Source organism: Camelina sativa, chromosome 18 (assembly GCF_030686135.1).
Source record: "Camelina sativa cultivar CO46 ecotype springtype chromosome 18, ASM3068613v1".
Lineage (NCBI taxonomy): Eukaryota > Viridiplantae > Streptophyta > Magnoliopsida > Brassicales > Brassicaceae > Camelina > Camelina sativa.
In genome coordinates, this window is record NC_141897.1 from 3,885,028 (window position 1) to 3,898,631 (window position 13,604).

General features: G+C 32.3%; 4 protein-coding genes across 6 annotated transcripts; 2 read left to right on the forward strand and 2 right to left on the reverse strand.

Annotated features, from left to right (window-relative positions):
• Positions 1-1,407: 1,407 nt before the first annotated feature.
• On the reverse strand, positions 1,408-2,004 carry LOC104760466 (putative defensin-like protein 9). The gene is made up of 2 exons (XM_010483389.3): positions 1,869-2,004; positions 1,408-1,772 (listed from the first exon to the last, which is right to left on the reverse strand). Exons 1-2 carry the CDS (start codon positions 1,918-1,920, stop codon positions 1,585-1,587), a joined length of 240 nt encoding a protein of 79 aa, XP_010481691.1. The 5' UTR covers positions 1,921-2,004; the 3' UTR covers positions 1,408-1,584.
• Positions 2,005-6,833: 4,829 nt separating this feature from the next.
• On the forward strand, positions 6,834-8,008 carry LOC104760465 (CASP-like protein 1B1). The gene is made up of 3 exons (XM_010483387.3): positions 6,834-7,112; positions 7,211-7,334; positions 7,610-8,008. Exons 1-3 carry the CDS (start codon positions 6,901-6,903, stop codon positions 7,865-7,867), a joined length of 594 nt encoding a protein of 197 aa, XP_010481689.2. The 5' UTR covers positions 6,834-6,900; the 3' UTR covers positions 7,868-8,008.
• A 662-nt stretch (positions 8,009-8,670) lies between these two features.
• LOC104760464 (uncharacterized) lies at positions 8,671-9,138 on the forward strand. Its single transcript, XM_019240191.2, has one exon. It carries the CDS (start codon positions 8,671-8,673, stop codon positions 9,025-9,027), a length of 357 nt encoding a protein of 118 aa, XP_019095736.1. The 3' UTR covers positions 9,028-9,138.
• Positions 9,066-12,884, reverse strand: LOC104763121 (subtilisin-like protease SBT2.3). 3 transcript variants are annotated; one of them, XM_087499471.1, is made up of 11 exons: positions 12,685-12,884; positions 12,232-12,603; positions 11,970-12,129; positions 11,491-11,810; positions 11,295-11,390; positions 11,145-11,217; positions 10,766-11,048; positions 10,362-10,693; positions 10,009-10,279; positions 9,636-9,917; positions 9,066-9,557 (listed from the first exon to the last, which is right to left on the reverse strand). In XM_087499471.1, the coding sequence occupies exons 2-11, from the start codon at positions 12,438-12,440 to the stop codon at positions 9,142-9,144; spliced, it is 2,442 nt and encodes an 813-aa protein (XP_087355597.1). In that variant the 5' UTR covers positions 12,441-12,603; positions 12,685-12,884; the 3' UTR covers positions 9,066-9,141. The 3 variants fall into 3 exon arrangements, with proteins under 3 accessions (XP_087355597.1, XP_087355596.1, XP_087355598.1); XM_087499470.1 differs by having other exon boundaries at positions 11,491-11,894; positions 12,685-12,854; XM_087499472.1 differs by lacking the exons at positions 12,232-12,603; positions 12,685-12,884 and having other exon boundaries at positions 10,794-11,048; positions 11,491-11,894; positions 11,970-11,989.
• Between the last annotated feature and the right edge of the window lie 720 nt (positions 12,885-13,604).

Genomic DNA, 13,604 nt, shown 5'->3' on the forward strand with positions numbered 1-13,604 from the left:
GTTAAACAAATTACTTTATTTAGGTATTAAAGTTAGAGATTATTAGATTTTTTTGATGTAGTTACTATAATTTAGTTATTTATGTCTAAAAGAAAAATTATAAAAATTAGTTTATAAGAACTTTAAAAAAAAGCAAAATTAAATCATTTTATCATTTAAATTTAAATTATTATTATGCAAAATCAAACATAAATTAAGTAATAAAAATCATGAATTTAACATCATTTAAGTTACATTAATTAACCACATAGTGGTGGACCAGTAACTTTTTTCTTTGGTAAAAAGAGGACTTCCGGGAAGTTTATCCATTTAGTACTATTGTCATCTAAATTGTTTAATTGTGGAATTTTGATGGGATCTAGTGTATTAGTGTTGGTATAATCGCATCCGTTAGTACATCTCATGCAACCACATATATTATTAGTATGGGTTTTAGTTGATATATGAACCGGTTTAGTCAGCTTAGACGTGTTTCCAAACTCCAAAAAAACAAGTTACAACCATGTCGGGAAACAGTTTTTGATCCGCAAATCAATTTTTTTGGAACGTAATTACTCCTCCTTTATATATAAATAATTAAATATGAGTCTTTGTTTTCGGTCTACTTGAATGCTCCATAAAAACATTTATTTGTGGATTAACACCTTTTCCAAAACTTAGATGAGATTTATCCTGAATAATTAGAATAAGAAAAAAAAAGGTTACGTTTAATTATGAAATTAAAAAAAATAAAGGCACATGGCAACTTCAGCGGCTGAAAATACAACCGATGTTTAGACCCGAAGACCACAAAAAATGAGTCAGCCATTCTAACTCCGAGACTGCACGAGTCACGACAAGGTTCAAGTCCAATAGGCAATAGTGGTTCACTATAACTAGATTATATTTATTTATACGAAGTATCTTATTATATAAAGTTTTTTTATTTCAAATTTATTCATTAATAAAATTGTGATACATGTCAATTTTATCAAAAAGATATTAACACTTATCAATTCTAATTCTATGAAAATATTTTTAATAAAAAAAATATAAAAATGTTAATTTTATCGAACAAAGCTTAGTAGCCATATATTATAAAATAAAGCTAGTTTTGAATACATGTATAGATATCTTAGACTCTTAGTGATGGATTAAAATTAAATTACTCTTTTTTTTAACAAATAAATTAAAGTATTCATAATAGTATAATATTTGATTTAGGTAGAATCTTTGTTTGTAATAGTTGAACGGTAGCTCTTCGCCGCGATTTTAACCAAATCGGACTAGTTAATCGTTAACCCGATTTTTCAGTCACTAGGCATTGAAAATCGTTAAAGTCAACAATTTAAAAAAAAAATTCAGTTTGAAACCAAAAATATGTTTGGCCAGAGCTAATTAAACCCATATAATATAAGCTAAGTATGATTTTGACAAAACAAATATATATATATATATATATAACATAAATATTTAATTTAATAAAATAATATATATAACTAGTTTCCAATTAAATTCCGTATAATCTCCGATTTATTCGCTAGGCGCTAGACCAATCCTCATTGCCCAATTAGCGATTAGCAATTTTTAAACCAGCGGGCAGAATTAAAGAGCACAAGGCTTCCTGCACATACATTTGTTGCTGAAGATTAAGAATCCTTCGCATTGACCATCAGGGAAACCTTCGCTGATACACACTCTCTTGCAAGTCCTCCATTTCACACAAAATCCCCTGAAGTTGATGCTTTGGGCTTCGCACAGTAAGGGTTTTCCTTCAACCATCTTCATCACACCTATATAAGAACATATCAACAATAAGAGTATAACCAAAAGAATTTGTATATTTCAATAGATTTGTTTATAGCTAGTGGGAAGATAGATTTGTATACCAAGTAGGACTAGGAAGAAGAGTGTAGAGATAAACTCCATAGAGCTCTTCATTTTTATTTTTTATTTGATAACTGATTAAGCGAGATAATTAAGAGAAAGCAAGTACAGAGCTCTTGATGTTTAAATCAAGCTTGTAAGAAATTATGTGAAGAGATTCTCATTTTATAGTAAATCTATATATATATATATATAAAGTTTACTTTTCTCTCTTCTGCTTCCTCCACATCATCATCCATCTAATCAATATTTTTTTTTGTTTTTGCTTAAAAAATAGTATTTTAAATAATCATTAATTACTTATTTATTATATATAATTAATAATAGTAAAAACTAATTAAAAAAATAACTAAAATTAATTAAATTTTAAAATAGTATGAAGAATAATATATTTTTTTGGTAAATAATAAAATTAATAACTATATAAAATGAATTAAGTAAAATAAATAAAAATTTTAAAATAGTAAAAATAATACTATGAATTTGTTTTAGTAATAATGTTATTATTCAAATTATAACCAAAAAATGATCATATTCCTAAAATTTAGAATGGGTTAATGAGTTTTAGAATGGAAATAAAATTCTAATGCATGGTGGAGTTAAAAAAAACTTATGTAATTGTTATAATTTGATAAAAATTTAAACAGAAAAATAAAATTGAAGTCAAAAGTAAAAAATTAATTATATAACTCAACTTAAAAGTTTTAATCTAAAAAAAAGATATTATAAGGGTCACACTATTTTTTTGAGAAAACTATGAGAAAGATTTTGAAAAAATAATCCATTTTATAAAAAGAAAATTAGTGGTCAGAAAATATAGAAAAATGATACGTAAGCCGTTACAAAAAGTGACATGTGATTTGTGTAGCTACAATTTTAATATATATATAAAACAAGCTTGAGACTTCATCAATTTTGTCAAATGATTTTAACCCAAAATATTGGCAAAACAACATATTTAAAGTACAATATGTTTTTTTTGAGAAGACGAAGCTGAGGTTGCATCACAAAATTAACATCTGCAAATAACATATGAGGTTTTAGAAAAATATGTAACTTGGATTAGTGACTGGATATTCATTTTCGGGTTTAAATGTTTCACCATTTAGACATTCTTTACTTGGTCGGATACTCTATTATGTTAGATGATCCACTTGGACAACTCCATTACAACGACATAGCACTAAAACTGTTCATGAAACTTTGTATATTTGCATTTATTGTGTGATATCGATATGTTAAAATGGTCTCTATAATTAGATCAACAATCTACATTCAACGTTAGAAGTTTTAAAAAGATGTTTTCATGGGATATAAATATGGAATGAACTCTTCTAAGGATAAAAGGTCTGGAGATTGTCGACAATATTGTTTATTTTTCCAGTGAGATTCTTAAGTCATTTTTTGTTATCACGTAATATATTGTTTATTTCCCCCAAAAACATTATTGTGACACTAGACAATTGAAATGACCCAACCCGTTTTTTTAATATATAATAAATAATAATTATGGTGTAAACTAGTGGTCCTATACCCACTAGCCACCTAACCACAAAACACAAAACATCGGATAACATAAACAATACCATTAACCAATAATAACCAGTACTCCCATAACCAATATTAATTTAATAACCAATATTAAATCATGACAACTCACCAATAATCCAAACATCATGAATCAAATAACCAGCAACCTAAACCACATTCTAATGACCCAACTCTAGCAACCTAGCAAGGCCAGAAAACAACAAATCGAGTCACTAGAACATCCTCCTCTTCATTGTCTTGATTCCATGATCACACTTTGCCTTTACCTGCACCACAAACACAAATTGAGATGCATAAGTATTTGAATAAACACTCAGTGAGGAAATCCTCTCATCTACTAGGCTATACACACAAGCAACTGAGATACCAATGTCAAACATAATCAGCAAACAAGACATACAAACCAAGAAGCAAGTATCGTCTTCACTAGAAGGGAGGTGTCGACTGACACCAGCCAAGTGTCGACCGACACTGGCTACAGGTGTCGATCGATGCTGCTCCATGGTGTCGACCGACACCCACCTAGAGTCGATCGACACTGACTCTGCAGACGCGATCTGCTCGAAACCGAGAGTCGAATCTCGCTTCCCATCACCTCCAATCCATCCAAATTTCACTCCCAAAGCCATATGAATCCGTAGGAACCGTATAGCAACCATAACAAGCAAGAAAAAACACCACAACAACACCAAACAAGCAAGACAAAGGAAAACTCAGGCTTAGATCAGTCATGGTCATGCACTCACCTCTTTGCAGGAAGTTTCTGACCAACCACGACGAATCCAACCTTCCTAGCAAGCTTCTAACACCCTCCTAGCTTCAAATCTTTCAAGAACAGTCAAGAAATCTCACAACCTCTCCCAAAAACCACAAGAACATTTTTCTCTCTTTTCTCTCTCTGTTAAGCGGCGACAGAAACAAACCAAACCCACGACTAGGTCAACTTTCCCCCTTAAATATTCGGTTTTTAGGGGTTTTCTTAAACCAAACCGACCCAAATCGACAATTAAATCGAATTGGTCGAACCAGAAATTACTTGTGTCTACCGACACCACCATTGGTGTCGATCGACACTCATCCCCAAAATGCAGAGTTTGGTTCGTGGATGTTACAACAATATATATTATATGTAAATTAATAAAATAAGTATGGCATTTTTATAGATTTCTCTTTTAATTTTTAAATAATTATATCTATGTTCAATGATTCTTATTGATAAAAATTTTAAATAAAATCTCACGCAAATAGATGTCACAAAGAAATATTATCTTCAATAATATATATATGTTGTATATCACTTAGTAAAGTAAGTTCAGTGTTTCTATAGAATTATACTCAAAAGTTGGAATGATTATATTTGAGTTCAATAATTTATATTGATAGAAAAGGTTAAATTAAAATCTCGTGCATGCGCGGATACAAATTCTAGTAGAACCATAAAACTTAGTTGGTAAAAATATCAAAGTATATTATTTATCAATGTGAAAATGAAGATTAATGAAGATATATAGAATAAAATATGATATTTGAAAAAGATAAAACATATCTACGAAGATATATATGTGCCAGATTGTTTTCTTCGTATCTATCTCTTGATCTAGTAAAAAGTGTAAAATAGATATGTTTTTATAATTTACGTACAATAAAATTATTCCACTTCACATTTATAGTATTTTCTTAAATAATCTACTCAAAAGATTTTATATTCTTAAGTTTTTTAAAAAAAATTGTATTTTTCTTTATATTTTTAAATTAAAAAAAAATAATATAGATAAGTATTAAAATATTTTTATCAATATTATCCACATATATCCCCCATATTATTAATTCAGAAGTATATTTGGCAAAATAACATCTTTTTGTAAAATTTACTTAATTAAACCCTTACCATTTAAATAAATATCAAAACTTGAAGTCAGTGGCGGAGCTAGTGAAAGAAGAGGGGTGTCAGTTGACACCCATAAAATTTATGAAATTTTTAGTTTAGGCTTGCATATATATCAAATAATGGCAAATTTTGTTTGTTTTTAGTGAATTGACACCCATGTCTGAAGTTCCACTACCTTTTTTACCCTCATTTTTTATTTTTCAATACAATGTTTTTTTGTGTTTATATAATCTCTTAAGATTTTAATAAAAACTCCAATAATTTTTGTTCATTAGTAATATATGACCCCCATAATCCATTATTCTGGCTCCGCCACTGCTTGAAGTTATTATTTGTAATATAATCATACTTTAAATTAATATCAAAAAACAAACTTTAAATAATTGTAAAAAAAATTAGTATCTATAATTTAAATATTTTAGATACTTTTCACTTACTAAAAAAAATACTTGTGGATCATGTTAGCAAGCGGGTTAAAGCTGTTTAAATAAATATGTTTATATAGTTTTTTTTTACGGGTTAGTCTACTAAAATACATAAAATTATTTAGTTTGATATCAAATGATAAGTTAACGAGATATGTTAAGCCAATTCTAACCGGTACAAAAAAACAAAAAAAATGCAATCTATCTAAAATTATAGAATCTGAATATTAATCAAAAGATATTAAAATAAAATACAAAAATCACAACATACAAATTTTCTTAATAATTAGATTTAAGAAAATTCGCGTGTACCGGTAATGATGTAATGATTTAGCATATCCTTTTGTTATTCATCTCTCTACACCGGTTGGTCCCGGTATGGAATTTGGGTTTTATTTTATTTTTGAATGAAAGCTCTAAATTTACAAATTAGCTCAATATTGCAGAAACGTTTTTCTATTTAGGGTTTTTTACTGCTTCAATTGCAATTTCGGCCTGCATGTTTGTGTTTACATGAAAAAAAAATCACGACAGATTCCCATTTTTTCTGGGGGGAAAAATTATGAAGAAAAAATAAAACAAAAAGGAACTTATCCGATTTGGCAAACCAAAAGTTCCAAGTTCCAACTGTAATTCATTAAAAATCACATAAGATTCACATTGTTTCAACTGCAATTTCTACCTTTAACTTTGCGTTTCTGTGAAAGAAGAAAATTCACATTCTTTATTTTTTTATCAGAAAAAAAAAATTCCAAAAATAATAATATGCGATTTTTCCTTTTTTGGCATCTAAATTTTTCAAATCGTTTTGTTTAAAATATTTGAAGTTGTAGATTCACTGGAAAAGGTACACACTAAACGCAGACGCGATCAGCTAATTGAGTTTATACTTCCACAAAAAGTCAAGACAGGTTTAAGTGGGTAGATGAGACTGTCCCAAGAGTAAGTTAACTTGCCACAGAACAAAAAAAAATGGGAATCATATCTGATATTTTTTTCACTGAATCTTCACAACCACCAAAACCTAAAATTAACCCTCCCAAAGTTAGATGGTCAGACAAAAGACCAAACACAAACACTCAAAAATAAACTCAATATATAACACAACACTCTCTTTACACACATTACAACACACACAAACCAATTACATCATACATCATCTTCAAAACAATGGCGGTTTCAAAGCTCGCATCGGCTGCTACGAGCGAAAAGAGTTGCAAAATACTCTTAGGGATGAGATTACTTGCCTTCTCAGCCACGTTATCTGCAGCCATTGTAATGGGATTAAACAAACAAACAAAGACTTTCGTCGTGGGAAAAGTTGGAAACACTCCAATCAACGCTACTTTCACTGCTAAGTTCGACCACACACCAGCTTTTGTGTAAGCAAGCTTCTTCAAATACACATTCTAAGACTTTCTAAATCTTGATTTTGAGACTAATCTTTTCTGATAATTTTTGGTGTTGGGAAACAAAAAAGGTTTTTTGTTGTAGCTAATGCAATGGTGAGCTTCCACAACTTGTTGATGATTGCTCTTCAGATATTTGGAGGGAAAATGGAATTCACTCGTTCTCGTCTTCTCTCTGTCGCAATTCTTGACATGGTAAACATATAAATATTTACATTTTCACGACTATAAAAACCAACTAGTTGGGGTTAATATATTTATTTATTTTAAATTTAATTTAATTCACATTTATAAAGGAAAAAGACTTTAGAGACAAAATATACAATTTTAGTTTCACGAAAATTTTAACAATATTGTGTTTAGAAATAATTATGAAGTTTCACTTTTTTTTTTTTGGAGTCGTTTTAATAAATGTTAGAAGAGAGTCTCATATTTATGCTGACTTGACTTCTTCTCATTGGAAAAAACAGCTGAACGTGACTCTAATCTCGGCGGCAGCAAACGCGGCGGCGTTCATGGCGGAGGTAGGGAAGAACGGGAATAAACACGCGAGATGGGAGAAGATTTGTGACAGATTCGCCACTTACTGCGATCACGGTGCCGGAGCATTAATGGCCGCCTTCGCCGGTGTAATCCTTATGCTCATCATCTCCGCCGCGTCAATCTGTCGTCTTGTCCAATCTAATAAATACTGCTCCACCACTGCAGCTCCCTCAGTCGTTCCCTGAAAACATACACACGTGTTTCGTTCGTTCCCCTGTTTTTCTTCTTCTTTCTCTTACTTCTTTGTTTCTTGATGAGTGTTGTTTTGTGTGTATCTCAATTCTCAAGTGATCTCTTATTAGTAAAACTTTCTTCTTTTATGTTTATTCATAAAATAATTACGATGATTAGGGTTGGGTTACTACTAGATATCATAATTCTATTATCTGCGAGTAAGTATTATTGCTAAAAATTTTAAGAAGCGATCAAAAATTTTAGGATTTGGGTGATGATTTTAGATATTTAGGATAATTTTCTTACATCAAAAATTGAGTCACACATAATGAGAATCTCAAAAATTGACATCTTTGCCCTACACAAGACATATTTTGCATAATGCATGTTTACAACAACCGATTTACATGGTCATGTTTACAATAAGATGACCAAACATATGCATAATGCATGTTATGTAATAGAAAAAAAAATGGAAAAAGAATAGATAAAATTTACAACAACCGATTTACATTTTTATATTTGTTTTGTTGAAGATTTTGATACTTTTGGCCCATGAGCTTGGTTCTTGTCAACCTAAACATGAATATTGAAGAAACCCATAGATCATCATCTCTCATGACATGGTCATGCTCAAATCATGAAGCTTTAATTCGAAAACTGGTTTAGGTAAGAAGTAGAATCCCAACGTCAAGAACACATCTCTTTTCTAACCTCAAAGATCGCCACTTATATATAAGATTATCCACAAACCCCATAAACACGCACACAATCACAAAACACAAGAGCTCAAAACAAAAACACCATAGCAACAATGTCGAAAATCTCAAAGGCTTCTTCGCTCTGTTCTCTCCTACTCGTCTTCGTCCTCCTTAGTTCCCGACCCGCACTCTCACTCCGCGGCCCAAAGCTTCTTTCAGAACCAAAATCAGATCAATCCCTAATGGATGATTCATCTTCAATGAACAAGATCAAGTCCGGAAATGCAAAATCCATGATTGGTGGATTCTTCAGTCACATGTTTCCATTGAAGGGCTGGCCTTTCCCAAAGTACCCACCTTTCACAATGGTTAACCCTAACATTCCTACAAACCCATCTGGAGCTCAAGAGGAAACCACGAAGTTACCTTCTTCTCCAAGCAAAGGCAACAAAGATGGAGGAAACGCTTGAAGATTGGAGTTAGCTACTTGTGTTTGAAGACATTTCTATGGTTTTAACATTGCATTAAATAAAAAATGTAACTTTAACAACTGAATGGTAAAAGAAGAATGTGTTTATCTATCATTAGCTCCAAGCTCTTTTCGATATGACAGTTACAGGAATATTAACAATGTGTCCTGTGTTTCCAAACAATCCGATTCTGCCAAAACTAGAACTAGAACTGTTCTTTGTCGCGTTGAGGGTTATGCTAAGTACTTGAGTTTCTCCCAAGCCTATAGAAAACAGACCAGGTGATACTTTCATTGAAACACCATAAGGAGGACTCCAGCCAACATTATATGTCTCATTCTCGGCTATGTTTCTTACTGATCTCTGAAATATTTGCGTGCCATTGAGCGTCGATACAGTAATCGAAGGCATGTTGAGGTCAAAGCCGCTGATCGTTGTGTTGGTAGCGGAACAATGAAGTCCAGTATAGTTAAATACCACCGGATCCGAGCCATTGATCCCACATAGGAATGACATATAGTCTTCAAAACCTACATATGAGACATTTTGAAATGACAAATCAAACTTTGACTTGTGTGACCTAATATGCATATACACAATACACTTACTTGTATCAAAAATTAGACCAGGGTTTAAAGCTGAGGTTGCATTAACAAAACCGCTTCCCATGTCAAACGGTGTTGCGGTGTAGAGGCTTTGATCTGGATTGGAAAAAGATCGTTGAGCCATTATCGGACTGCCTTTATTATCATAAAGAAGAGCAGTTGTTGAAAGCGCGGATGCGATTTGTGAAGGAGTAAACTGTGGGTAAGTTTGTTTGATTAATGCAGCGACACCAGCTACATGAGGAGCAGCCATGCTTGTACCGGACATCATAGCATACTTTTCACCTAAACAGAGAAAACAGAACAAAACTCAAATCCTAAAGTTAGTAACTTTATATAAATATCCTCTGTTTTTGATCACTTGTATATACTTTACCTATAAACTCAGTTGAATCTGTTGAAGCAGAACTCCAAGCACCCCAAATAGAGTTACCAGGAGCTACAAGGTTCGGTTTTAATATGTCTGCGTCGTTAAAAGAGTTGTCTTCTGGATCAGGTCCTCTTGCTGAGTAATACATTACCTTAGGAGCTCTGTCACTAAAGTTAGCATTTAAGCCACCTTCAATAGCTGCAACCGCTCCAAAACTAACAATTTCTTTGGTGCTTCCATCTCTTTGAAGAGAAGTGTTATAGTACTTGAGTAAAGTCTGCAAGAAAAACATGTCCTTAGTGCATTAGAAACCATGTATAATATAAACCTTTAAACAAATGCTTTATATATTTTCCCACCTTAGAATCTTCTGCTGATGGAATTATGATTCCGGGCATATCCATAGGCGTTGGATTGATCTGAAAGCCAAAAACATACGGGTCCATATAGAACACAACGCCAACCGCGGATAGATTCTTGGCAACATCTAAAGCTTGTTTAATAGTCGAAAGACCGATAACAAAACGAGCCGAGTAGCTACATATCAAAAGATTCCCCGAGACAAGATCTTGATCGAAATTGTCATAATCTTGACATTCACCTACATACATATCCTTATCTACAGAAGTACTATTGTTCAAGGCATGAAAAGCAGATATCATCTTGTACATTTTCCCATCATCCGTCGGAACTATAAAGAGAAACAAAATTACAAATCAGTAATCATCGAAAGTTATTAGTTTGAGATGGTAAGAGGACTTACTTGCGAATCCTATGCCTGGAATAGTTACATTGTTTCCTAGGGTTAACGAATTGGAGTAGACTCTATCATGAGAGGAAGCACCAACTGTGAAAATCCAAGGACTAAAAGAAGACATGCTTTTAGGCGCTGGACCGGTATTTCCCGCAGCTTGGACTACGAAGATTCCAGCTTTGACAGCAGAGAGTAATGCCATATCTATAGGGTTAAAGAATGTGGCAACACCAGGAGGTTTTCGATTCGGTGTAATTGATAGACTTAGTATATCTACTCCATCTTGAGCTGCCTAAAAAAATGTTACAACCATTATATTTTTAAGTCTTCAAAATTTGAAAGAATAGCTAAAATCTTTAATCACATTTTATTTTCTTGATTTGCAAACCTGATCTATAGCTGCAACAACATCTGCAGAAAAACCTCCAAAACCCTTGTACAATGCTTTGTAAACAGAAATACTAAAATATAGAAAGAATCATAAAAGTTAGTTTGTGAAAGAATTTACCATTGATCCAAGTTTTGTTGTTTTACTTACAATGCACGAGGAGCGACTCCACTAGCGTTTCCAAAGCTATGATTAGAAACTATCACTGGAACGCCGTGGTTACCCGCTGCGATGGAAGCTGTGTGTCTGCATATATATATATATATATATATATACATCCAAAGTAACAATCTTTTAAGCTTCAAACTCTGTTTTTTATATGACATGACCAAATAGTTACACTTACGTGCCATGACCATCTCCATCAAAAGGAGAAGCGTAATCTTCAGATGAGTTAAAGATTCCTCTTGTAACAGCGGATTGCGCGAAATGCCGCGCTCCAATCAGCTTTTTATTGCAAGATCCTGATGGGAAATCTGGTGTGACTTCACAAATACCTGAGAAATGCTTAGGGGTTGGATATGAACGCTGAGAGTAAGAGTCCTTGTCGTCGAAACTAGGATGTTTCGGATCGATTCCGGTATCGATAAAACCGATAACAACTCCTTCTCCAGCAATCTCGAATCCACCTTCTTTGACCCATGCTCCTTGTGGCAAACCCATGAACTGTGGAGTATAAGTTGTTGCTGTCCTAACAGAGTAATCTAACACTATGTTTGCTACTTCTCTCCTCATTGAAAGCTTCTCAGCCTTAAAGAAACTCAATATCAAGTATACTCAAAGATTAGTTCTTACAATGATCAAGAAGTCATGTGTTTATAATACCTGTTGTGAGTTAACAAACAGAGCAAATCCATTGATTAGATAATGGTAACTATAAAGCTTTATATAAGTCTCTCCTTTTAATGTCTTTCTCAAGAATGAGTCATGAGATTGAGCAACAGATGGTATCTTTGACCTCCCATGACGTTTCCTTGAATTGTTCCTATACAAAAAAAAAACACACACAAAAATGGGTTTTAATAAAGCTACAGAGAGAGAATCTAGTGACAAGAATAAAAGAATCAAAATTTATCAGTATATATACCTTGGTTGAGGTTTTGGTGTAAATTTGGACTTTTTGTGATTATGTCTAGTTTGTTTAAGCTCTTGTTCTTCAAAGAGATGAACATTAGGTGGTTGTTTAAGTGAGACAATGTACACAGCAGTATCATCATCATCTTGTTGTCCCAAAGTGTTATTAGACAAAAACACAAAAGAGATCACAAGTAATAAAAACCCAAACTTCACCAACATTTTTGTCTACCTTCTAAATTAAGAAAGTAGAAACACCCACAAAAATTAAAAAAGGGGTTTTTGATCTAACACTTCCCTCTAGGTTTTATACAGAGAATGTATAAGTAAGTTCATAAACCCTACCAACTGAAAAAGAGAAAAACAAAAGATAATCTAATAAAAGCTGCAACAGAAGAAGAACCCATTAAAGCATATTCATGGTGAACAAGTGGAAGTGACAGAGAAACAAAAAAAAAGGACTTGCCTTTTTCGTGTCGGAAGGTCGGTGAAAGAAGAGTGCGCATTTATAAATGTACTATTATTATTAAGAACATAGAGAATGAGATACATGAAATAAGAAAAATATAATCACGAGGATCTGAAACTTATTTTTTTCTTGGATGGATTCTGAAAAAAGTGTGAGATGATTTGAGTGGTTACCACGTATTTGGTTCCCACATGAATAAAGCAGAGGAGAAATAGAAACACTCATAAGTGCGATCGAACTTAAAAGGAGTATCCTTTTTGTTTCTTTTCAATTATTCAATGTTTCTCTTTTTGGATCGTTGATACATGATTACTGTGAATTATTGTGAATACAATTATTTTAAAACTCAGTTAAAAATAGACTGAATTATTTTAAAATTTAAGAAATTGACATACTTTGTTTAGGTTTCAGAGCTATTGAAACTGAGGTTACTTTTAAAAGCTTACCTAATAAGGTTTAGGGTTTAAACTTTTGACTATAGGATTTTGATTCTGGACCCTTAGAGTATGGGCATTGGTATCCCCTTGTTTTTGGTCCCCCAAATTTAATAGTATTATTTTGAAAAGTTTTTATTTTTAGTATGAGCATTGATGTCTATTTGTATTTGGTCCCCCGAATAAAATAATAATATTTTTAAAGTTTAAACATTAATTATTTAAAGTTGAAAAACAAAAACATACAATTAAGACATGAAAAACAGAAAACATAAAACATAAAAACATCAAAAAAACAAAATCCTAGACAAAATCTTCTACCAATCACAACCTACCACGTGTCCAAGTAGACGGACGAAAAACGTCGTGGTTAAAGATACGTTTCTTCATTATTGGGCCTTTTTTGATTTATTTTTAAAAGACAAATCCCGGGGGACAGTCCAAATAGACGCCGATGCACATGGTCTTAGAGCATGGGCATTG

Coding starts and splice junctions, on each gene's coding strand:
- LOC104760465 (XM_010483387.3), top strand. CDS start 6,901: ATGGCGGTTTCAAAGCTCGCATCGGCTGCTACGAGCGAAAAGAGTTGC. Junction 7,113..7,210: donor GACCACACACCAGCTTTTGT/GTAAGCAAGCTT, acceptor GAAACAAAAAAG/GTTTTTTGTTGTAGCTAATG. Junction 7,335..7,609: donor CTGTCGCAATTCTTGACATG/GTAAACATATAA, acceptor TGGAAAAAACAG/CTGAACGTGACTCTAATCTC.
- LOC104763121 (XM_087499470.1), bottom strand. CDS start 12,440: ATGTTGGTGAAGTTTGGGTTTTTATTACTTGTGATCTCTTTTGTGTTT. Junction 12,130..12,231: donor ACACCAAAACCTCAACCAAG/GTATATATACTG, acceptor TTTTTTGTATAG/GAACAATTCAAGGAAACGTC. Junction 9,918..10,008: donor AGATTCAACTGAGTTTATAG/GTAAAGTATATA, acceptor TTCTCTGTTTAG/GTGAAAAGTATGCTATGATG.
- LOC104760464 (XM_019240191.2), top strand. CDS start 8,671: ATGTCGAAAATCTCAAAGGCTTCTTCGCTCTGTTCTCTCCTACTCGTC.
- LOC104760466 (XM_010483389.3), bottom strand. CDS start 1,920: ATGAAGAGCTCTATGGAGTTTATCTCTACACTCTTCTTCCTAGTCCTA. Junction 1,773..1,868: donor CTTCTTCCTAGTCCTACTTG/GTATACAAATCT, acceptor GTTCTTATATAG/GTGTGATGAAGATGGTTGAA.